This window comes from Corvus cornix, chromosome 4 (genome assembly GCF_000738735.6).
Source record: "Corvus cornix cornix isolate S_Up_H32 chromosome 4, ASM73873v5, whole genome shotgun sequence".
Taxonomy (NCBI): domain Eukaryota; kingdom Metazoa; phylum Chordata; class Aves; order Passeriformes; family Corvidae; genus Corvus; species Corvus cornix.
The window spans coordinates 63,045,738-63,069,534 of NC_046334.1; the positions used below are offsets into that span (position 1 = coordinate 63,045,738).

The following is a 23,797-nucleotide window of genomic DNA, read 5'->3' on the forward strand; positions in this document are numbered from 1 at the left end:
GTTCCCCACTATTATGAATTACTGTAATAAGCGGTCTGAGGGCTCAGACAGACTTCAGGCTTCATCTGAAATAAAGTCAGTTCAATTTGCTTGATTCAAACAGAATTTGGAATTCTATGCCAGTGGAGGCTGGCATAATCTTTAGGAAAATTTGGCTGCTTTTAAAAAGGAAAAAAGAGATCTTTGAAAGCTGTGGAGACAGTGACTAATTGCAGTATAATCAACAGAAATGAGATTCCGGTTTAAAAAGGGTAGTGGCCTTTCTCTGTACTCATGCAGAAATAATTTAGCTGTTTTCTAATTGTGCTCTGAATTGTTCTTGTGAGATGGGTACTTTAAAATTGATCTCATCTAACTTAAAAGCAAAATCCTGCTGAAAAAAAAAATCAAACCCCACAAAACCCACATTAAAGGAAAAGTCAAAGGCCAGAGTGACATAGATAACATCTGCTGTCATCCAGTGGAGCTGAACCAGGATGTGCACATTTCAAAGCCTTAATCACTGATGTCACTGAAATGTTATTAGGATAAAAATAGTGACATTGAAACTCCTGGTTTTCCACAACATTCACTTCAGTAAGACACTGGCTCTGTGAGACAGCACTGTCTTGGGGCTTATGCAGGTATCTACTTAGCCAGTTGGCTGATCAGGATGAAGGACTGAAATTAGGAGCTCTCAAATAGAACTCTGCATTTTACTTTTGTCCACTGAATTGCAGAAGCAACTTAAAAATCTCATCAAGGCCCAAGGCTGTTTGAAAGCTGGGCTGATGCTGTGTTAGGCATGGCCTCTCTGGCTGGGCAGAAAGAGTTGGGGCAGCCGCAGCAGGGCAGGGAGCTGATGGGATTTTGGGACAGCATCCACCTCAGGAGTGCTGGTCCTATGGACTTGGAGGGTGCGAGCTTGTTCCAGGTGCTCAGCCACCCTGAGAACACCCCAAATCCATGGGACAGGGAGTGACACTTGCAGCCTCTTACAAGCCATCTGGGGTCTTCTCTTCAGAAGAGATGGGGTCAAAGGATGAACTTCCAGGGCCCTGGTCAGAGTGGCTGGTGCAGTCCCAAGCACTACCGGGATAAAGATCATCATGGGATCATCCCAGGACACTGTACAAATGTCAGAAATACAAGTGCTTTGGTGCAGATAGCATTCTTTGGACACTGCCATATTCCTTATCAGGAAGCCTGAGAGCTGCTTTCTTCTCTCACTTCTGTGTTGTGAGTGGGTGTGTGAGACTGCAAAAAGTCCTTTCCATTTGGAATGTTCTTTATCTGCCTTTAAAAAACTTTTTTTCATGTCATGCCCTTCCTTGAAACTTTGTGTTTAATCTTCCCTATAATGTGAAAAAACTCTGATTAGGTTTCTGGTGTGCAAAGTGCATTCTGTGTGTTCCTTAATTGATCAGACTTTACCTGTTATATCCCATTTTTTAAGTTGCCTCTTTAAAATGCCAGAGTTGAAAGGGTTGTGACACAGAGATTCAGAGGCTACCACTAGGCTGATAGACAAAATGAACCTGTCCTGTTTCTCCTGGGGATCAGTGGCACAAACTGGCTTGTGTTCATATGCTAATCACAAACTACTGATTTAATGATTCACCTTGCAGCAGTGAGAGAGTCAGGGTCCCATTTTTTCCCTAGTACAAGGTACAGCCTTTCACACTTGCAGTGGCTAAAGGCACTAGTTCAGATCAATAGCTACGGAAGGGCATTTTAAGTAAACCTGAAAATTAGAAGGACTCAGTTAATAACTATGGCATCTATAGGGAGGTGGTCTCCTGCTTAGGTCAGGAATAGACAGGGAAATATCTTCTTAAATCATCACAGGTAAAACTATGTTTGGACATGGCTTTTTCCTTGGCTTTCTGCCTCATTGATGGAGCTATAATACATCCATGGTGCACCTTTGCTTCACAGTGTTTCTCTCTTCTCCACACCTGGGTTTGTGGATCCCCAAAGGTTTTTTTAACAATAGCAGATTAGGGACTGATCCAAAGACAACAGGAATTACTATTGTTGAAACACAAATGTGTTGTTCTTTAGGGGTTTTATTCGGTTGGTTTGGTTGAGTTTTCTTGTCTGTTTGTTCTGGATGTTTTTTTCCCTGCACACTGTTAGTCACTAGGCACTCTGCAGCCCTGGCTGCCTGGTTTCCTGACAGCTGATGGAGTCAAAACAAAGGGTGATAAGCAATTCCTAAGGCAGCCCTAAATAGATGCTGGACTAAGTTCATCATAGCAGATCTTTCTCATTTTTATAAAACCTGCATATCTGCAGTTGTGCAGAGTCCGGATGAGCAGCCTCTGCCCTCTTCAGATTTTCGCCAGGTAACTTCCCCCAGTTAACTTCCCCCAGCTGCAAAGAAAAGAACCTCAACTCTCCAGGGGCACTGGCTTGAGTCTGGGCTTGCAGGGACCGGCCACCAGATGACACTGTTATCCCTAAGAATGAACTAACACCGGACCAGGTCCCAGAAATTACTCCTCGGAAACGGGGTGAAGGAGCCTCCTGCATGCCGGGTGCCTGAACATCTCTTAGAGTCCAGTGCCTCCTCCCTTGGCCGCTGTTACTGAGGAGGGACTGTCAAAAACCCCTAAATTTGGCGACTTATCAGCCACAGTTCACTGCAGGTAAACTGCAGGCATTGCTATGCTTTATGTGCATTAGTTTTCATTTATTTGCAAATTATCTTCGACCAAAGGATAGCAAATGCATTTTCAACAAGTGATGAGAATTTCAAATTTATCCCCCTATTCCAGTGTATCCATTCAAAGTCAATCCTCCTGATTCAGAAATTAAATTAGATAGGGAGTTTGGTAAAGTAGTGATAAAATGTCACAAGTTTTCCAGCCTGAAGTACTGCCATCGTCATCTGAAAATGTCACTGTAATGAAAAGTTTTTTCTTCTGTCAAATTTTCTGTTTCTTTTTTTGTTCCAGTTTTTCCACAGTGAGCAATGTGTATCATCTATTCCCTGGAGCAAACTGACTTTCTCCCCCCAGTAACTTTTGGGCTGGAAGAGCCAAAGAGCCTCAATATTCTCCTTTTGACATAGTCCCTTCTCCACTGGGTTTCATCCTGCCCAGGATCAAATCTCTTTTTGGAACTGCATGGCTAGTCACAGCTTTTTTTTTCTCCTGGATTTCAGGTGGCCCCTGAGACAAAAGCTGTCATGAAGTGGTTGAGATCTATCCCATTTGTGCTCTCTGCTAGCCTCCATGGGGGTGAGCTGGTTGTGACCTATCCTTATGACTATTCAATGCATCCTATGGAAGAAAAAATGTTCTCCCCTACGCCTGATGAGAAGGTAATATTGTTTCTGCAGGGTGAGCATATTGGTTCAATTTGTGGAACTATGGAAATATTTTCTTTAAATAAATAACAAACTTTGACTAATTTAGATCATGTACGTGTGTATATGTATGCGTGTATGTATTAAATATGTAATAAATCAAAATTTTATATACATAATGCAAGTCTATATACATATATATAACATGAGATCACCTCATTTGGGTAGAGCTGATGCTAATAATGCCAAGGTCAAGTCCTCAATCCCCACAGAGGCCTTTCACTTAAGAGCTGGACTTGATCCTTGTGGATTCCTTCCAACTCAGAATATTATGCAACTCTGATTTATACACTTACTTAATGTATTTTAAAATACAGGAATTGCTTACACACTGTCAGCTTGGTCTGGAAAGATTTACCCATCTTCCGTGAGGCCAAACATGGTTTCATAAAACACAGATTAGGAAAACCCTGGCTTTTAATTTTTAAAGGGAGTAGGCTGTGATATTTTTACCAGTGGTTTCCAGAAGAGAAGGAACCAGCAGTGTTATTTTCCCTTGGAATCCATGAGGAGTGGGGGGAAAAAAGGCTCGTTGCCATATGGTGGCAGCCTTGTAACATTTATTCCAGGTCAGATGAATGGGAATGGTTTCCCCCCTCTCGTCCCTGGAAAGTTCCTCATTTGGGACTCACTGTAAATCTTCTGTGAAATTTTTTGCCATCTTTCTTATTTCCCTTTGGTTTCCTCAATCTCGTATTCATTGCCGACATGCCCAGCAGGAGAACAGCTAGCTTTTCAGCCTTCTAGTGTGTGCTAAAAATGTCTGTGGCCTCTCAAGAAAAGTAGTTCTTTATATAAACAAAGAGCAGTTCAAAATAGTCAGAAGTTGATCTTTGACTTGAAGCATCCTTTATCTTTGAGCATATCTCTTAGCTGACGTCTTTTGAAGTGACAGTTCTCACTAACACATATTAAATATTTAAAGATTTACGACTGTTAAACATTTTCTGTATCAATCCATTTCTTCTGAGCTGTACAATGCCTACTGACTTATGTGTGTATGAAAATGATTTAGCAGTAAATTTAACCAGGCACTGCACAGTAAAAAGCCTGTGTTAGAAATATCTGGTGGGTGCTAATGCAAGCTGCAGGACCTCTTGCTGAGGACTGGGGAAATCATAAAATTGTGCATTTACATCCCGCTGCCTGAGCTAGGGCTGTCCTATGCATAGGTGGTGAAAGAATATTGCCATGTGTGCTTTATCAAGCACTTCACCCCTGGAATGGAAGTACAGCAGTGCCTCCATCATCTCCACTCGGGGACGTGTATTTTGAGTGAAAGGATGCAGCCACATGGACAAAGGGCTCAATCCCAGTGCAGTGCACAGTTGGACAAACCCTAATGGCACTCCTGGCTTGCAACAGAGTAAGACAAGGAACCTCATATAGGTGGCTGCTGCATAATCAGTGACTGCAAAGTCTGGGAAGTTGGCTACAAACCTGGAAGTTTAGAACATACAAGGGAGGGGTGGGGATGTCCTCAGTGAAGAACCGATTTTTCAAATGACTCAGCACAGGAACCTTAATAGCCCTATCAGTATCACTTCAGATTTTGCACAGAAAGTTATAAAACCTGTACCTGTGAAGTGACCTGCATTTAAGTAATCTGATCTACAGCTGCTGCTGTCAGGGAACCTGCATCCCAAAATACAGCACTTTGGTTTAGCTGCCATACACTGGCCATAACCCTTGCTCTGAAAGCTGACCTGCCACGTTTGCTGTGCAAGGGGAAACTTGCAGCCTAGGGTGAAATGCTAGAGAGTAGATAATAGCCAGATATTAAAAAATCAAATTCTGTGAAATATATTCCAACCAGCAGTTTGAAAATGCATCTCTTTGCTGCCACATCCATCATGGTGCATGTGTGGAAGCACGAGGATCCTCTTTCCTCTGCTCCAAGACACTGCAGATTTCAAGTTTCTTTTTGGCCTGCACCACAGCCTGGGCCAGTACCTGCTGAGAGCAAGGAGTCTCAAAACTAGACCATGTCCTTGCACTCACATTCTTGCATCTGGTTCAGCCCACCTAATTAAAATCTTTCCCATATTTTGGGGTTTGTGGAGATGGATGTTTTAACGCTTTGTGTTACACAAGAAGCTGAATTGATGCCTCTGCTCACTAGAGCAGAAAGGCCCACACCAAGTCAAATTCATTCCCTTTGATGAGTTGAAACACTCCCTTCCCTCCCCCTGAAAAGCACAACCTGTGATGGTCAGTGGTGCAAAAGTGCTGGCCAAGGTAACAGCACTAACCTCACTTTACTGAATGAAACAACACACTGCCTAAGTCACAAGGATTCTGCTGCGGTTTTCCCCTTTTTTTTCCCCACTATATTACACCTAAATATCTACCTAAATATCTAAGTTTCCTTGACGTCCATGACTTGTCATACATTGGCTTCTAAGTGATAACAAATGTATTGTTATCCAGGAACTTTTAAATTTTTTTAAGTGTAACTTTTTGTTTTTCTTTTTTAATAGATTTCACTTGCTTTTGGAATTCTCACTTTCTCTTCTCCCTACCACTTGTCTTCTTTCACTTGCACTAGTGGCCAGGCAAAAGCCTTATGCCTCTTGGTGTGAAACAAGAGGAGACTTGGTCACTGGAAATAGGACATCTGCAGATGTCTCTGTAAAAGGTGAGGAACATACTCCTTACTCACATAGGCACCTTCTAAATATTATATCAAATACCTTCCACGGAGGGTTCAGAACTGGAACCCAGATTCCTGTAGGAATTAAAGATATTGAGCCTGGCACTAAACTGTTGGCAGTTAAAGTTCCTCTTAACATATTTAATTAACATCTGTTTCTTTCAGCAGACCTTTGAAGGACACTTAATTTTCTGGTCTGGACAATAATTAGATACATAGAAACTTAAGGGAGCTGCAAAAGAATTTTATATTAAGTCTGGATTTTTAGTGTCTGGTCATCAGAAGTATTTAGTAAAGTGTCTTTACACTTACATTAAACTCTCTTTCCATCTTTCCTTGGTCATCTACCTGATTCCATAATCGGCTCAGCCATGTGATTATTAGAAACAATCAGAAATATTAACTGGTGTTGTGTGCTTGATCATATTAGTCTCTATCCTTGATGACAACATCTAGGATAAAGTTTTAGGATCACTTCTAAAACTAGGATTTTAGCCACCCAACTTCTTGCACATGTTTTCTTAAGCAATATGGAATGAAATTCATGATCATGAATAGTAGGATCAAGTAGCATCTGATAACTGCTGTCATTTAAATGTTGAAATCTGAAAGTATAGCCTTTGCAGATGAAGTTCAAACAAACAAAAAGGAGAGGCAGGATTTTTGTACGAAGTTGAAATAACCATTGGAGAAGAACAGGAACATGATTCAAATAAATGGTTTCTTCAGACAACTGCTCTTTCTTCTGTCTTCACTACGTGTTCTGCCACTGTTCCTTTCTGCATGGTGACTGCTCTGCTCTTCATCAGTATCAACACTCTTTGGAAATCAGGGGTGACATCCTACATCACCACATCCTATCCTTCACTTTTTAGGAATGGTTTCTGCCCCACAAAGAAGCAACTGTCTCTGAGATCAAACTGGCAGGTTTTCCTGTGTGAGTGATGAGTAAAAAGCAAATTGACACTGTCTGTTTTAAACAGCAGCATTCAATGTGAATATTTAGTTGGGCTGAAAGTAATACAGGTATTTTTTAAGCGGTAAAAATATCAAAAGCTAAAGCAAAACCTAAAGGACGCCTAAATTTCAACTTTAAAACCTGGGCTCCTGCCCCAGGTGGTAGATTGAAGCCACGTATCAAAAAATCCACTGGTATTTAATATGTTGTCTCTGGCTAAATATATTGGATTGCAGAGAAGGACCCTAGAGGAGAAGACAAATGAAAACTTCCTTGCAGAGCAGTTTATCACCTCCCTCATTCTCAAGGACACAGGGTGTCTTATAATCTGGGCTCACAACAGCAATAGTTAATAGCAGCAATGGCAAGGTTTTCAGTTTGTAAAAGCAAATGTATTTCAATCCTGTTTGTTGCAGGTGTTCAAAATGCTGGCTAAAGCCTACGCAGATGCACACCCCGTCATCTCGGACCGCTCCGAACTGCGCTGTGGTGGGAACTTTGTAAAACGTGGAGGTATTATAAATGGCGCTGAGTGGTACAGCTTCACTGGAGGTAAAACCACTTTACCATCATATCAAGTGAGGTAAAACCTCTACGTGACCTTTATAAGACACCAGGGTTTGAACAAAATAATTTTATTAATTTCAGTTTGCTTAAGGTCCTACCCCTGCAAAACATAATTTGTAGGGGATTTAAGTAGTAAAATGTAACGTGTATGCTGGAAACATGTATATGCAGATAACATGGGATGAATTCAACCCCAATGTGACCTGAGAAAAGTTAACAAGTTATGCAAGGCTCAAATTTTTTATAGCATATATAGCATATAATATCATTTTCATTTTCAAATCTGACATGTAGAAACAAAGGTTTAATGCTATGCTCTCAATCCTTAGGAGCATGAGTCTGAATCCATCTTGTAGACTATGCAAGTGCTGCTTTTTCATCTGTTTAAATTAATTCTTTTTTCAGGAAAAACTACAACAGAGACAAACATCCAATTCATTTGTTCTTCCATTACTAATTTGATTTCCCCAGTAATAGTACTTTGTTTTCTTTAGGATTCCTTCAATGCTGGCATGGATAAAATATCAGTGTTCATAAATTTTCAGCAGTGCTTCAGTTCTGTTTTCCAATAGGACTCAGCTGGATCCCCAAATAATTATGCTGAAACTAGACATTTGGAATGCTTTGGGGCATGCATGAGAATTAGGTTTAGCTATCATTGGCTTACATTCTTCCCAAAATTATATCCAATGTCTTTTGTACAGAAACAGTTTTGAACACAATAATGGCAAAAGGACATTTCTGTTCTGGTGACCCTTGGTAATCACTTCTGATTCAGCCAATAATACAATTACTGTGATTAACCAATCTTTATTGCTCTGTTGCTACTTCTTGGCCAGGTGAATAATAATGTAAAATTATGCTTTTTTGCCTGAAAGAAGTGTCATTGTCATCAGTTAATTTATAGTTTAAACAAGTGGTAGAATTCTGAATTTGTTGAATACTTTTTATATATCAGCAAGCACTCTACAGTATAGTAACCCACACCCACAGGGATGGGATTCAGCTGACTGCAGCAGCAAAGCTCCAGTTAAAGGCTACATGGCCTGTTTATGAGCTCTCCTTTTTTCTTTTTAAACCTATAGGTATGGCAGATTTTAATTACCTTCACACAAATTGCTTTGAAGTTACCGTGGAGGTAGGATGTGAAAAGTTTCCTTTGGAGGAAGAACTGTTTACAATCTGGCATGAAAACAAGGGTGCCCTGCTGAATTACATGGAAATGGTACTGCTCTCTTTTTACAGACCTTTGTGCTTACAGTTTTCCTTTTTCATTCTTTCCAAAATTCATTTCTTTGCTGTTTTCCTGGTTAGCTGTCAAGATAATGCTAAATCAATCACCACACTCCACCGGGGACCCCAGTGCCTCAGTTTGTCTAGCAGGACACACAGGTAGTATTTTCCCTATGCTGGAGAAGGGATTGAGACTGAGGACTGCAAAGGCCTTGAAAATAGTGAGAAAGGGAATTATCTATGAATACTTTGGGCAGTATTATTCATCAGCTGTCCAAAATTTAACACTAGAGAAAACCCTAGTATTCAGAAAAATATGAATCAACATTCCTCTTGAAGACTAAAACAAAAAACTCTGTTCTCCAGAGAGCTTCCTGAAATTTTCCTTTCCATAGTCCATGTTTGTGTCCCAAACCCTACTGTCCCACAGCAAGAGATTTAGATTCAGCTAAAATCTTGATAGAAATGGCATTTACACACTTTTCATCTTGATTTCTTTATGAAAGTAGTTATTAAATATCTGAAGCCAAATCTTCTAAAGGAAGAACTGTATGTCTCTGAGCATTAAAACATGCCACTTAAATGTCATTTTTAATAATAAGTTTAAGTTCAGCAAAAACAAATACCTCACTGACAATAAGTAAGTGAAACAGAAACAGAAGTTGCTCATCTTTCTCTCAGCCATTAGTAGATTAGTTTTCTGTCATGCCTTATTTTGATAGAGTACGCAGTACTTTAAAATTGTTAGGAGTGTTTTTATGGCCTTTCTAAGCAACCTCTTGCTACTTGTGGTAAGTATTATCTATCAATAAAGTCTACAGTACAGGCCACCAAACTCATTTCGTTTTACAGCTGTCTGATGAAAATGAGTTTTAGTGAATCCAAATGGAGCTGGGTTAAATCCATATATATTACAATTGAAGTCTTCAAGATGTAAAGATTTTACAGTGTGAGACACTTTAGAAGTCTGTGCTGGAAAAGCTTTTTGAGTAAATGCAGGACAGTAAGCAAAACAACTTTGCAGATAAGGATGACTGAATTACCCCCGATAAGGATTAAGTCTGCCACAACCAATTCAAACTTTTCTTATTCTGATATATACCAGGCTGTTTGGTGTGTGTACAAATCTACTTGGCTTAACGCACAGAAGTAAAATTCATTCTCCTAAATGCTGATCTCTTCTCCCCATCAGAAATAAAATCAGAACACTCTGCCAAACTCATGTGGCACTGACTTGAGGAAAAATGAAAAATAGTACATTTACTAAAGCAAACCAAAGGAACATTGTTAAAGAAATTTCACTTTTGTCATTTTTATCCCATCATGTTGTAATTGCAAAATTATTATTGAAGTTGGATGAGGTCATACTACTTTGAGTATGTCTACACTGTAAATTAAATTTGAGTCTGAGATGACTCTTCTGACCAGATTTACTCTCTATCCATATGATAAATCCTCAAGTTCATGCTGAAAAGAAAATTGCAGTGCTTCATTATAAGGGATAGTTTTCAAATCCTTATATTGAGTTGTTCCTAAACCTTCCAGTGAATAGCTTCACTCAGTATGGAATGGCTGCTTAACGAGAGCAGTGACAACACAGCCTCACCTTAAATTAAAAAGTGCTTTCACTAGACTAGACTTTTTTATCAAGCTTTGTATTATCAATTACTGTATAGTTGGATATTTTAATGGTTATTTTTAAACATCTTTATATTCCAACAGAAAAGCAAATATGTTGTTTTGATGCTTTGTGGTTTTTATCCATTCTTCTTTTGTGACAAGGCTACTGGGGAAGGGAAATTGAGAGGAAGAGAAAAGGAGAGGTGGGGAAGTGAAGTAAAGAACAACTCAAGTTGGTTATAGCTGTTCAGAGGAAAAATAAAAATGGAATTATTTTTCACTTAAAGAAGTCATAGAGATTTTCCAATATAAAATATTTTAATTTTGGAACACTTTAAAAAGAGAACCTTAAGAGGCTTAATGTTTAAATACTTGGAATTGTTTTTTCTGTTTAATTTTATTTTATTTGACTTCCAATATAGCTGCTCGTGCACCTCCTTATATGACATAATTCACATTGCTTTTCAGTTTGTCACCAAGCACATTTCTCAGCAGCTCAAGCAGCTCAGTTCTGTGCTTGTAGAGAAGGGAAAATGGCTGTCATACACACTGCTGTCATTCTGACAGGCAGTGAAGTGTAGGCAGTAGAGTGATGATAAGTCAAAAGTACCTGAGCTGATGCCTTCTCGCTGTGTACAGAGCATCGGATTGGTTTTGAAAGACTTAACTTTTCATTTCTTTGTGGTTCTGTGTCTAGGGCAGACATTCAGAAACAGTCCTTAAATCTGTGGTCAGATCATGAGGTGCCAGTGATTTGTACAGAGAAGGGTATCTCAGTGCAGAGCCACATGCCTAGACCAAAAAAGCTCTGGTTCCATTATCCCTTTCCCTCAGCCCCCTTGGAACTCCCTAAACAGGGAATATGATCTGAGGGGGCATTAGCACCTGAGAGCCTCTATAATGGGTTGAACTTTTTGAAAGTTGTTTCTTCTCTACAAAGGTTTCCTTGTGATGAGGAGGTGGTACTGTAGTAAGTGACTCCCATCTAACTTTTCTTTGCTCTGCCAGGTTCATCGGGGGATAAAAGGAATTGTGTCCGATAAGTTTGGCAACCCAATAAAAAATGCTCGTATTTCAGTCAGGGGCATTCAACATGATATCACCACAGGTAATATTTTTAGTTTAAGATTCTTCCTTGGGCAGAGTGAAAGTCCTGTGAGCTGAACCTGCAAAAGTATTGTCATGTTTGATAGAAATGGCACCTTAATGGAGAACTGAAGGCTCAGGTGGGGGTTTTCTTCTAGAAAAACAAGAGAGAAGACATGCCAAGATGGCTGCTCAGTCTGTCATGTCTGGGATGACAGAGGTCTTGATGTGAAAAATTCCACCTGGAACAGTCTTCTGTCCACCAAAGCCAATGTTTGGGGGAATATGGCAACAGCTCTGCTCAGGAGCTGTAACTCAGCATGTGGAGGAGTGGAGCCCTGATGGAATAAGTTAGTTGAAATATTGTGAACATGAGTTGTAGATAGTACAGTCGGATCCTCTCTGATTTTCACATCTAGAATAATTGCAGTAATTGAAGGGTCTGCAACCTTCCTTGTTTATTTGGAAACACATAAATATGTGCAATTTTTGGACAATAATTACTAGAGCATTGAATTATGTCCACTTTATACCTGTCACCAACTGATAAACATGTATTGAGGTGTATGCAACTATTACTTTTCACAGTCATAAAGTTCTGAGCTCTTAGGCTGTCACTTAAATTAATGCTTTCTTTTTATTATTGATTTCAGTGAGAACCGGGTAGGCCACAGAAGCGCAAAATAGAAGACATGAATGGTTACATTTTGCTCTAATGATTGTTGTTGAATCAATTTGGAAAGCCAGAATGGCTTATAATGTAGTGGATGTTTTCCAGCTTTCAAAAAAACTAGCAGTAGAGGGGATACAATAGTGGAGATGATGCAGATTTTTGAGGCTGGTGGGAGACTCTGGCATGAATTATGGTCTTTTTCAAACTTCTTCCCAGACAATGGCTTCCCATTGGCAGTGGACCTTTAAAGGATTAAGAATTAAATAAAAATATGTTTACACTGTAGGAGACTATTTGTTCTGAGTTAGGTGGAGTTAAAAATGTCATATGGTTAAAAAGTTTTTTGATTTTAGTGTTAAAAAGAACTAAGAAATTCCACAAAAAAATAGTATTAATGCGACACTAACTGAGCTAAGAGACTTGCCATTCAAAATAAAGGAAATATAAAATGAGGAATAAATTTTTCTGTTTTAAAGCTCCCTAATTTTGCCTGCAAGGTCTAACCTTCAGCTGGAGGAAATTTACACTCATTTTACACTAATGTCAATTTATACCAGCTGCAGCTCCAACTCCATAGTCTTACATGCTAGAATGTCTGCAAAGTAATTGAAAGTAATTTAATAAAAAGAGGGATTTCTTAGCTCCTTAGACGTGCTAAATATATAAATATATTGCAGCCTGGATTCTGATTTCACTTTCTTAAGTTTCACATAGTTTTAAATTAATTTCTTTGGGAGTTATTCCTTGTACCTTTGGGAAAAACAGCATAAAGGAAAGCTTCTCTTCCCTGTGATGCAGGAACAGCAGTTACTGATATTTCGTATGCGAATTTTTCTCCATTAGCTCCCAAGGGCCACGTTTTCACAGGTGACGTCTCTTTTTGTCATCTAGAGTTTGCATTCAAACATTTTTCAAAATCTGAGATCCTTCCGTGGCCCACCCTGTAGCTGCTTGTGCCAGGGGTGGGTGTCCATGGGTGTGTGTGTACCTACCGAGTCTGTGAGGCTAAAAACTGAGCTCAGTTTTGTCGTGCCTGTCCCTTTCCTAAGCTGCTGATGGCGACTACTGGCGACTCCTGCCTCCAGGGACGTACATCATCAGCGCCCAGGCGCCGGGGTACAGCCGGGTGATGAAGAGGGTCACCATCCCTGCCAGGATGAAACAGGCCGGGCGAGTGGATTTCGTGTTGCGGCCTGTCGAGGCCTGGCCCAACAAGCTCCTCCGCCGCTCCATGGAGGACGCGTACGACCCTTACGACCCCCTGGAACTTTTTGACCCTCACGCCCAGCACGGGCAGCCCGAGGCTCGAGGTGGGTCCGCATCAGGCAGGGAGAAGCCCTGGTGGTGGTCATACTTCAGCTCTCTAGACCTGCACAAACCTCTGTGGCTGCTCAAGCAGCGCTGAGGGACATCGCCATGCTCTGCTCTGCTCAGCTCACTCCCGTGCCCTTCCGCTCCATTCCAGACACCCTCACAGCTGTTGGCAATATTTAAATGTTTCATTTGAAAATATAATGTTAATTCAAGCACGCTTACTTCTTTTGTTTTGTCTTCACACACAACTGAGTATATTCAAGTGGGTTTTTAAGTATTAAGTATTAAAAACATCCCTTCAAAGGCCAGATTTTATGCAGTTTTTTTTCTTGGTAATGCTCTGTACTTCTGCCCATGTAGTTAATCATCACATTCATTATTTATTAGGTTCTAAGTACCTGCAGGAAAATATTCCTGATCCTTTAATGCATTTTTGTACACGTTTTAATACATTAATGATTACATACTAAAAACAACTTTCAGAAACACTCAGAAAACTCTTTTATTTTCCCTTTTTACATTAACATATTAAGTTCACTACCTCTTCTAATAACAGCTCAAAATGTAGGTGTTTTTTTAAAAAAATTAAATATTTTTATAAATTTAAAAATAGGCTTTTAATGTATTTTAGCAAAATACTGAAAAATGCCTTTACTGCTAGAAATACACACATCCTATAAATGTGTGTGTAGATATAGAAAAATACATGAGATAATTCACGAGGAATTTAGGCTAAAGTGTGAGATATTACATTAAAATTGTTAACATCATGTACTGTTCTGAGCCTGTGTACTCTTTAATGAAACTTGTAGGCATCAAAGAAATCACAAACTTCTTTTCAAGATAGCTGGGTAAAGCTCAGTTAATACTGGTCTTGCAAGATGCTGTCCTCTCTCAGATATCAGATGCAGTGTATTTTTAAGGCGATATATATAAAAAAAGTCCTTGATTTTGATGAAACACATGGGCCCACACTTTCTTTTGGCTTGAACTGTTAATGAACTCTCTATATAGGCTGTATTTTCCCCTCTAAATGCCACAGTGTGTGAATAGTGGGATTGTTGGAGCTGATATACTTTCTGCAGGAGCTGCTGGATTAGCTGTGTGGATTGCCCTATGATTTCTAAAAACTTTTTTGCTCATCTTCAGTAAAGCAGCCTCCATTGTGTGAACCCCTTTGTCCACATGCACGTATCTCATTCTGTAGTTTCCTAAGACCCAAGAGATGAATGATCTTAATTCTGCAGCCAGAGGCTGCACATGGCTAAGTACCTTATTCCCAGTCGTAATCTGATTGAAGTTAGGAGTCTGTTATTCATGTGCTTGGATGTCTGCAGGACTGGAGACTAAGTAAAAATGAAAGAAAATTATTTCAGAGCATTAACAAAAAGTAATAATATGGGAGTGAATGTACTGCATGCACACGGATAAGTGTTCCTTGCCCAGGCTTGCCAAGTTAAAGGAACTCTGAATCCTAAATATGCCAAAGAAAATTGAGCAGGAGATACACCTCCAGACTTTATTTCCAGTAATAGGTATTACTACTGTTTTCTGTGGTCATTTTTTTCAAAGCCAGCTTCCTGTGAAAACAGTGGTGAAGCTAACAAAATCAGAACAAAATGCCAAATTGATGACTATTAGCTGCACTTTTTAAGTACATAATGTGTTGCATACTTAAATGTTTTCTCTAAGTATTTCCTAGATTCTCCTAGGGTTATTTAGAATTTTTTTCAAGTAATCTCAGTAAACCCAAGCCTGCTGAAATACAAAACAGAATGACTGTGCAGAAAATCCACTTCTTTCTGGCAGTCCTGAGTTGAAATAGCAGATTAGAGTCAAGATTTGGGAAATATGATTTACTGAGTAAAGATTTCTTATGTTTGAGACAGTTCAAAAAAAGTAGTTTGCTGTACAACTATACCATTTATGTGAAAATGGTATGAGAGAGCAAGAATAGCCTCCCTCCCTACCTCAGTTACAAAAAGAGGTGTCCAGCAGAGAAAAAGTTAAGATCAGAACCTTCTCCAGGTTCACACTCAATAGCCTGTATAGAAGGGATGTATTAAACTTCATTATAGTAACTGCGAAGCTCTTGGGAAAAGGTGTTCTTCAGTATTCTGGAACTATTTAATCTTTTTCATAAGAGGAATTCTTCAATTTTCAGTTAGCTTGGAGGCAGAAAACACTGGCAGAATGACTACAGTGGCTCCCAAAAATCCGTTTGACTTTAGATGAGATTTAGGAGATATTTATTGGCTCTTCCAGAAAAAAAAGGAAAGAAGCAAAGAAGGAAAGAAAGAGAAAGAGAAATAAAGAAGGAAAGAAAGAAAGAAAGAAAGAAAGAAAGAAAGAAAGAAAGAAAGAAAGAAGAAAGAAAGAAAGAAAGAAAGAAGAAAGAAAGAAAGAAAGAAAGAAGAAAGAAAGAAAGAAAGAAAGAAGAAAGAAAGAAAGAAAGAAGAAAGAAAGAAAGAAAGAAAGAAAGAAAGAAAGAAAGAAAGAAAGAAAGAAAGAAAGAAAGAAAAAAAGAAAGAAAGAAAAGGAAAGAAGGAAGGAAAGAAAAAAAAGGAAAGAAAGAATTGGTCAAAGCCAGCCAAATAACAATGCAACCAAAATTAATATCACCATCCCATTTTTATTTGAGATTATTATAGACTTAGTTCTATACATATATATGTGAGAGAAAGCATCAGCTTGGATGTGTATCCTGAACTGAATTACATAAATCTTCTCCAAAATTTATTTAAATCAAGCAATGTGTGCTTAATATCAGACAGTTTTGTTTAAAAAAAAAAAGAGACATAACCCAAAATAACCCACCCCACAACTATAATATGGTTCAAAGGATTTTGAAGTGGTGGTGAAATTTAAGCAGCTGTAGGCAGCTCTGTAACTAATATATGAAATGAACACAGTGATCAGCTCTCTCATGCACCTCTCTGGAAGATGTGAATATACAGTTTAATGGAACATAAAGTTAGGAGCATATTAAATACTTTTTAAATAGAAAGAGGGATTAAAATGCTTCTATGAAACATGGCCTCCTACAAGTGAAGTGCAAGTAACATAGGAAAGAAGTGGGAAATATCCAAAGTTCTCTGGCAGTCTCCATCATGCTTAAACCCTGCCTTAGAGACTGGACTTGGCCTTTTTCCAGTGCTACTTTGGATCATGACAGGTCTAGCAGCCAGACGGTGCTGTCAGGAATTATAGTGTGTGTTCATCAGACTCCCTCTCCTTTTAAGTCAGAGTCTACATAATTTTTTTCAATTACCTTCCAACCACATATTGAACAGTATTGATGTATGTTTTTGCAACATCCTCCTTAATAATTAATTTCCCAGTCTCCATATTTATTTCAGAGGGATCTTCTCCACCATGGAGACAAACTTTTCTGCACAATCACACTTATAAATGTTTTGACCTGCCAGCTTTCCAGACCTCATTGCTCTGCCAGCAATTAATCTTCCCAACAAGTCAAAGCATGCAAATCTAGCTAACAGCATTAAAAGCATTAAGAGCAAAGAGAAAGCTCTGCTTATGTCATATGTGCAATTTCTCTTTCATTCACATGCCCAAAAAAGCCAAGAACACATTAAAAAAAGAGGATCAGCAGTTAAATTACAATCTGCATGCATGAATTATACAAAAGAAGATTTGGGTCTGTTCGTTCCATTCATAAAAACATTTTACATCAAAAATAGCAATAATAAAGGCATAAAATTTTGCAGCTGTTTACATCTTCGAATCCTGTAACAAAATTTTCTTCTAGTCTCAGGCCACTCACATATAGGAAGGAACATTTTTATTTTCCTAAAGACAGAAAAGAAGAGAAAGGTGTCCTAAGCTAACTGCTGAGAACAGAACTTTAAGTGTCAAAATCACTGAGTAATAGAAGCCCTTCCTGCTATCGTTTTTCACAGTGTTTATGCAGGTTTTCTCCCTTTCATGCCTCGGTTTAGCAGCTAAAGGGAAGCACTCCAAAACAGTATTGCAGGCTGTTCTGGAGTACTGTGAATGAGCTGTCAATCAGAGTTTGCCAAGCCTGTGCCATTTCTTTGTGTCCGTCACTCTAGTGTTGCTCTGCAATTCAAAAACATGCCGGAGATGTCTTTAGTGGTTACAAAAGCAGCCATCAAAGTGAAACAAGTCTGTGTGTCTCTGAGGTGATGCTTGCAGACAGGCTGGGAGATCTCTGTGATGGGTGGGCATTCACCCCGCAGCAGTGAAGCACTGGAGATTCAACCTTTAGGAGACAAGGAACATTAGGGATCGCAGTTGTTCAAATGTCTTGGATGGAAATGTGAGCTGAAGCTGATACACCTCTTTACAAAGCTCCTGTCAGAGGTACTCTCATGCTGTTTTCCTTCACGGTAAGATCTGCCTTTTGAAGCTTCCACAGAGTAAAAGGAGTGGATGGGGAGGTTGCACTATACTTCCCCTGCTGTCTTTGTCTTTATAGCATCTTGGAGGAGAGATCCCCTTTGACATTTGCCTTTTCTGACATTGGGTATTCTCAAATTGTGTTGGAAAAGGGTGTCACATTGACCTCCTTGGTGGGGCAGCCAGACCTCTGTGAGGAGGTGTTCTGCCTCCAGACATCCCTCATGCTTAGGGGACACTACAAGTTCTTCTCTCTTTGGTGTTCTTTTTGATTCTGGGTCCAGGTCTGCTTACATCAGAGAGTGAGAGCCTGGAAAGAGAGGTGGGGTGGGGAAGGTGTTTTGAGTTTAGTTTTCTTTCTCACTATGCTAATCCATTTTTGATTAGCAATAAAATCTTCACCAAGTGAAGTCTGCTTTTCCTACAATAAGTGGGTTTTGAATTTCCCTAAACATCAGGGCCTTCAATAAAAAGATATTGTAATGAAGAGGACAAATTTTTTTGCCTATTTCATAAGCAGATGTGAGATATCTCCAAAGGTGTTGCTGGCAGTCCTATCAGCAAAGGCTGCTGAAAAAGCTAAGAGATTCTTTTGCAGGAGGTGATGATATAACTTTATGAAGTAAATCCATATAATGAGGATTATCTGACATGAATAGTTTTATTATAGTTTTATCATCCCTTCTCATCAGCCTTTCTTACAAGAACTAAGTTGGCACAGACTTGTTACCCAGGCTGGCTTATTTTGACCATAAGAAGTCTGGACAGGTCATCAGTAGACAAGGGACATGGTGGGCTTTTGAGGGCAGGAGGGTGCTGGGGACTTTTGCTGGCACAACTGCCACCCAAGGGAAGGGAAAAAACTAGCCCAAGTACTAACATAACTATTTCCCTCGGGCAAGAAGACAAAATGCACTTCTGAGATTATATGACTGTTCACGGGTAAATTCTTGCTGGACTAACTGCAAATTGTACCCTTGACTGAGACAGTCAGAGCAGTAGAGAGGAATGCAGGAAATTCTGGTCTGGATCAGACCAGTGGCCAGGCCACCTCCATGCTGTGTTCCCTGAGGCTGGCAACTAATCGTCCCCAGACAGGTGGCACAAGGCATGGCCATGGAGCCTCTGCCTTTACATGGGATTTTTATGGCTATTAGAAACTTCAGGCAGACAAAGCTTGTGTGATGTAGCTGCATTTGGTTTACATTTCCAGCGCTGCAAAGTGCTACTGAACAAAGCCACTTTCCCCAAGCAAAGATGTTTAAATTGAGCTGGTAGATCACAAGCTCTTCTTGTAGAATAAAGCCACTGGTTGTGTCTGTGTCAACTGAACAAATACAATAGCCTCTTGCCAGATCTGGGATGTCATCATGTCCTGCACCAGGGCTGGGGTAGCACTGAGGCAGGTCTCCAGGGGTCTCTGCCTCCCTGTGCCCATGATGCAAGCTCTCCTGGGTCTTTAAGAAATGCCATGAGCCTTTATTAACCCACAATATGGTTTACTCTTTTTCTCACTTGCACAGACATTCCTCTGAATGAAATCTAAATTGGAAAAGGGTTTTTATATTTATTAAATTTAAAATGTCACAAACCAGGACTTCAAAAATTAGAATGTTCGTTTGGAACATCTCTTAATTTATACTCACACATTTGTACATTTATATATACACACACACATGCACGTGCCCATACATGGAGACATATTTTTATAGAATGCACATATAAACAATAATGGATTATTAGTTACGTCATATACTACTTGGTCATATATACTTATTATTTTGTATTGCAATGAGAAAGATATTCAAGCCATTTGGAATAAAAAGGTAATATTTTCTTTATTTAATTTGGATATTATTTCTGAAGATTTAGTAAATATGCCTTGTTTCAAATCAAATAACATATTCAAAATTCATCTTCAAAAGCAGATGAGTCACAAAACCTAAGGTATTTTTCTTCATTAATTTTTTATCAGCTAAATTGAATGAAACATTGATGTCACCGAAATATGAATATGTAAGTTTTCTGCCAAAAATCAGCACTAGTACATTAATGTAAGTGATTTAGTTAGTTCTTATATTTTTATTAATGTGAAATATCAGACTTAAGCAGTTCACAAGGTGCAAGCCTTCAGTAACAGAATCACTAATGAAATAAAAGGCAAGATCTGAGCAAGTTAAAGCAGCAGTAAGGCTTAGTGGTTAGGGCTACCAGGACGCAAACAAAGGAGAGGCATGACAGCTGAAACAACGTTGTTTTGTGACTAATGCAGTGCTCAAGGCAACTCTTCTGCCCTCCACTAGGTAACCAGGAAATGAGAAGTTTTTCTGACAAAATTTTTATTTTTTCACTGATGTTAAGAAATGAATGGAGAACAGAGAAACTTACCTAAAAAACTGAATGCAGACCCATCAGTCTCTAGGAAATAAATCACTGCAGTCAATTGAAATCACTAACTTAAAACATTTCTCCCATTTGTGTAGAGGACCCAAGAAACTCCATTTCTCACCAGAAGGCCATTTCATTTTAGGCAAAAGAATTGGACAAATTCAAGTTCTAAAATTTTAGAGCCCTTGCTCAGCTACTCCAATTTGTGCATCAAAAGTATGCAGGATACTTTTCTTCTGATGTTAATAATGCTCACTTAAATGTCTACTTGTCTGCTTGCTCAAAAGCATCCATCATGGCATGCTCAGGGGTACAGCTCCTATTTCATTCTCTGCTGGGATTCACAAATTGGATTTCCCTCCTACTACCTCCCCTGAAAGGCTTGGTCCAGTCAGCACTCATGTTGCTCATCCAAAAGACTGCAGTAGCCGTGTCAACTTGCATTTAAAACCCAGCTACAGAAGGCAGAGCCTTCAATAGCCCTCAGTTTAAAATACAGCCGATACAGCCTCAGCTCTTCCCTCCATAAAAAGTCTTTGGACCCATGTATTCCCTCCAACTGGGCTATTTTCTAGTGATTAGGTCATTCTGGGTGAGCTACTTGATATTTCTTAAGTTGATTTTTTTTTAATAATCATAGTACCAGAGAATCCCAGAATGGTTTGGGTTGGACAGGACCTTAAAGATCATCTTGTCAAACCCCCCTGCCATGGGCAGAGACACCTTCCACTAGCACAGGTTCCTCCAAAGCCCTATCCAGCCTGGCCTTGAACACTTCAATTTCTAAAGTTTAAAAAAAATCTATAAAATAATTAAAAAGACAGAACACTCTGCCATAGTTATTTTCCCTGTTTTCAAGAGCTGTTCACCACTATTAAAGTGTGTTAAATACATTTATCAGACTGGACATGTGAAGAGGCCTGTGAAGTACCTCAACTCACTAGACTAATGTAAATATACACAATCAAGATTTTAGCTCTAAGCTCAGTTTGTAGTTGATACAGGTAATGATGCATTATCTTAGATGTAAATATTTTCATACCAGCTCTAGTCAGGTCCTAAGTTTCTGACATAGGGGCAATTTTTGGCACAATTCTTGGCACACACAGAAACTTGTGTTTAGCTAAATAGAGAAATTTACTGACAAAATTGATAAATCTCTAGTCTTTAAACATACCAAGGTGAATTTTGAGGATCTCATCCCTTAAAGGATACTAAAATTCTACCCAGGGCCATTTCAAGTCCTTTTTACATTAGTTTATCATGTAGAAATATATGTTTATTCATAAAACTTCTACCAAAACCCTGTTGCCAGTATGATGTTTGCATGCACTGATAAGACGGCAGAGCTCCACCTAATTTATGTTTAATCAAAAAAAGAAGAGACTGGACCTAAGTGTCTGTGACTTACAACGATATTTTTTGACTGGCACTTAGTCTGAATGCAGAAGATTTTACAAATCAAGAAGCATGTTTTCAAATGTCTCGTGAAGACCCTAAAGAACTGTTTGGAAAAGCATTTGACAGGTAGAAATGTTCAGAAGACACAGGGAAGGAGCCATAAAGAACAATATTTCCATTGCGTTACTTATGTTTGTACAATCAAGTTTTCTTTTAGCAAAGGTACAGTGGCCGCTGTTTTTGCAGCTATTCTTTGACAAGTTCCTGAAGATGCTTAGCTTTCTTCACACAAATATGGTCACTGTAGGCTGAAAAATCAAATAGATAAGTGCATCCATTAGATACAGGGACAATAATGTGACCTGAAATATCTACTCTGTAGAAGATCTTAGGCTTTAAGTTTGTGTGCACAATCACGAACACCTACATAATTTTCTACATAATCCAGGTGTCCAGTTTCAAGTGTATCTCATTACTGCTTGTATATAGTTAAAGTAAGAGGAGAGACTTCTTAAAGGTAACACCACCCACACTTTCTCTCAGGCAGGTCCACACTGCTTGGCAGTGCTTTCCCTGCTTCTTCTCCCTCCACCCTCCTCTTATTCAGACTCTGCCCACTTCATTGGTGGGAAACAACAGCAGCATAATATGGTACACTCATTCCTCTGAAAGATCTGGCTGCTCAGGAATTTCTCAGAAATTCTCCATTATGGGAAGAAATGCAGTAAAGGATACTGGTGGAAATCTTGTAATCTTATATAGAGACATACAGTTTTAATGAATAAAAAACAGTGTCTCCTTTAAAATAATCCCTCAAAGATATTATGCAGCAGTGGATGTCTACATGAGGTATTTAATGCCAATTTTCACGTTAAACTCTTGTCAAGTACTTTGCTCCAATTGTACCCCAATGGAGTGATTTTCATAGTTTGCAGATATTTTAATGTTCTTAGCTTTATTAAGATGATGTTTTAATTTGCTACCTAAATAAAACTAAGCCCCACTATTCAGACTAGGGACAGCTTTCAGAAACTGTGGTGCAGAAATCTCTCTGGCGGGAACTGGCCATTTGCCCCTCACTGAATGTCAGTTTGAATGCTTTCTTAAGTAGGAATGGGCTATTGGATTTTGGCAAAAGATGGACATGAAGCAGATCTGGCATCTTCGCCCCTAGACTGTGAGAAAGCTTTCAGGCTACACTAGACAGTGTGATAACTTTAAGTCTTATATTTCTTTAAAGACACATCTTGAGTAAAGATCAAGGACTCTTCTGCTTTCCTCCTGCTGCTGCTAATATCCATTCAGCTCTTCTGCTGCCACAAAATTGAGAAACTTGTGGCGTGTCAAAAAGTGAGGGGGAACAAAAACTTTGAAGAATTTAATGCAGCTTTGCTAGACAATTTCCAGTGTCCACATGTACTTGGGCTTAAAGGTAATTTGGGTAATTTATCACCACTCAGCATATTAGTGTGGAGTATAACTATACCATTAAATACATCCTCCACCCTTAACCATGACTGATAATCTACTTGAATGGGGACATAAATGCAGAGATTTGAAGCTGGCATAGCACAAGACAGTTTTCTTCTATTTAATCCATGCTAAAAATGCAAAAGGGTGGTGCAGGCATGCTCTTGACAGTTTGGTTTATAAAAATAAATGTTGTGGCTAAGTGGGTGGGAAATACAATGAGGAGCTGAGGACCAAATGGGAAATGTCTCCTTATTGAGGAATGCTTTTGTAATCTTGATTTTCCATGTGCAAAGCTAACCTTGCAGTGTGCAGACTGAGAGAAGAGGCCACACAACCCTTTGGAGCATATGGGAGTAGTCATTATGTGGACTCAGGAGTATTTGCTAAGATGCCCTAATAATCGAATGGAGTAGCTAAGCTGCCTTGTCTAGCTGGAGAAGATTGGCTTCTTATGCCAGTTACAGAAACAACACTGAACAGATTTCTTATTGTAGTAACTTGGATTCAAATTCCTCCACCCTTCAGCACTTTATGCATTTCATTTCTCTGTAGACAATTCCACACAGATAAACTCTGGAATATTAAAAAAAAAAAAAAAAAATTTGTACACATATTCCTGGTGCTTTTCAAGTATCTGACTGTCTACATCAACACTGATCTTGGAGTGGTGGGCCAAGATGTTGGCTCAGTTCTTATTTC

The 23,797-nt window shown here is 39.2% G+C and overlaps 1 protein-coding gene across 1 annotated transcript in view; it reads left to right on the top strand.

The window, feature by feature from the left end:
- The window catches only part of CPZ (carboxypeptidase Z), a 34,842-nt gene extending 20,616 nt beyond the window's left edge, over window positions 1-14,226 (top strand). The window contains exons 7-11 of the mRNA XM_010401985.2: window positions 3,149-3,307; window positions 7,380-7,515; window positions 8,616-8,755; window positions 11,392-11,491; window positions 13,192-14,226. Coding sequence (XP_010400287.1) covers window positions 3,149-3,307; window positions 7,380-7,515; window positions 8,616-8,755; window positions 11,392-11,491; window positions 13,192-13,547 — 891 coding nt within the window. The 3' untranslated portion in view covers window positions 13,548-14,226. The remainder of the gene's footprint in view (window positions 1-3,148; window positions 3,308-7,379; window positions 7,516-8,615; window positions 8,756-11,391; window positions 11,492-13,191) is intronic.
- Window positions 14,227-23,797: the final 9,571 nt, after the last annotated feature.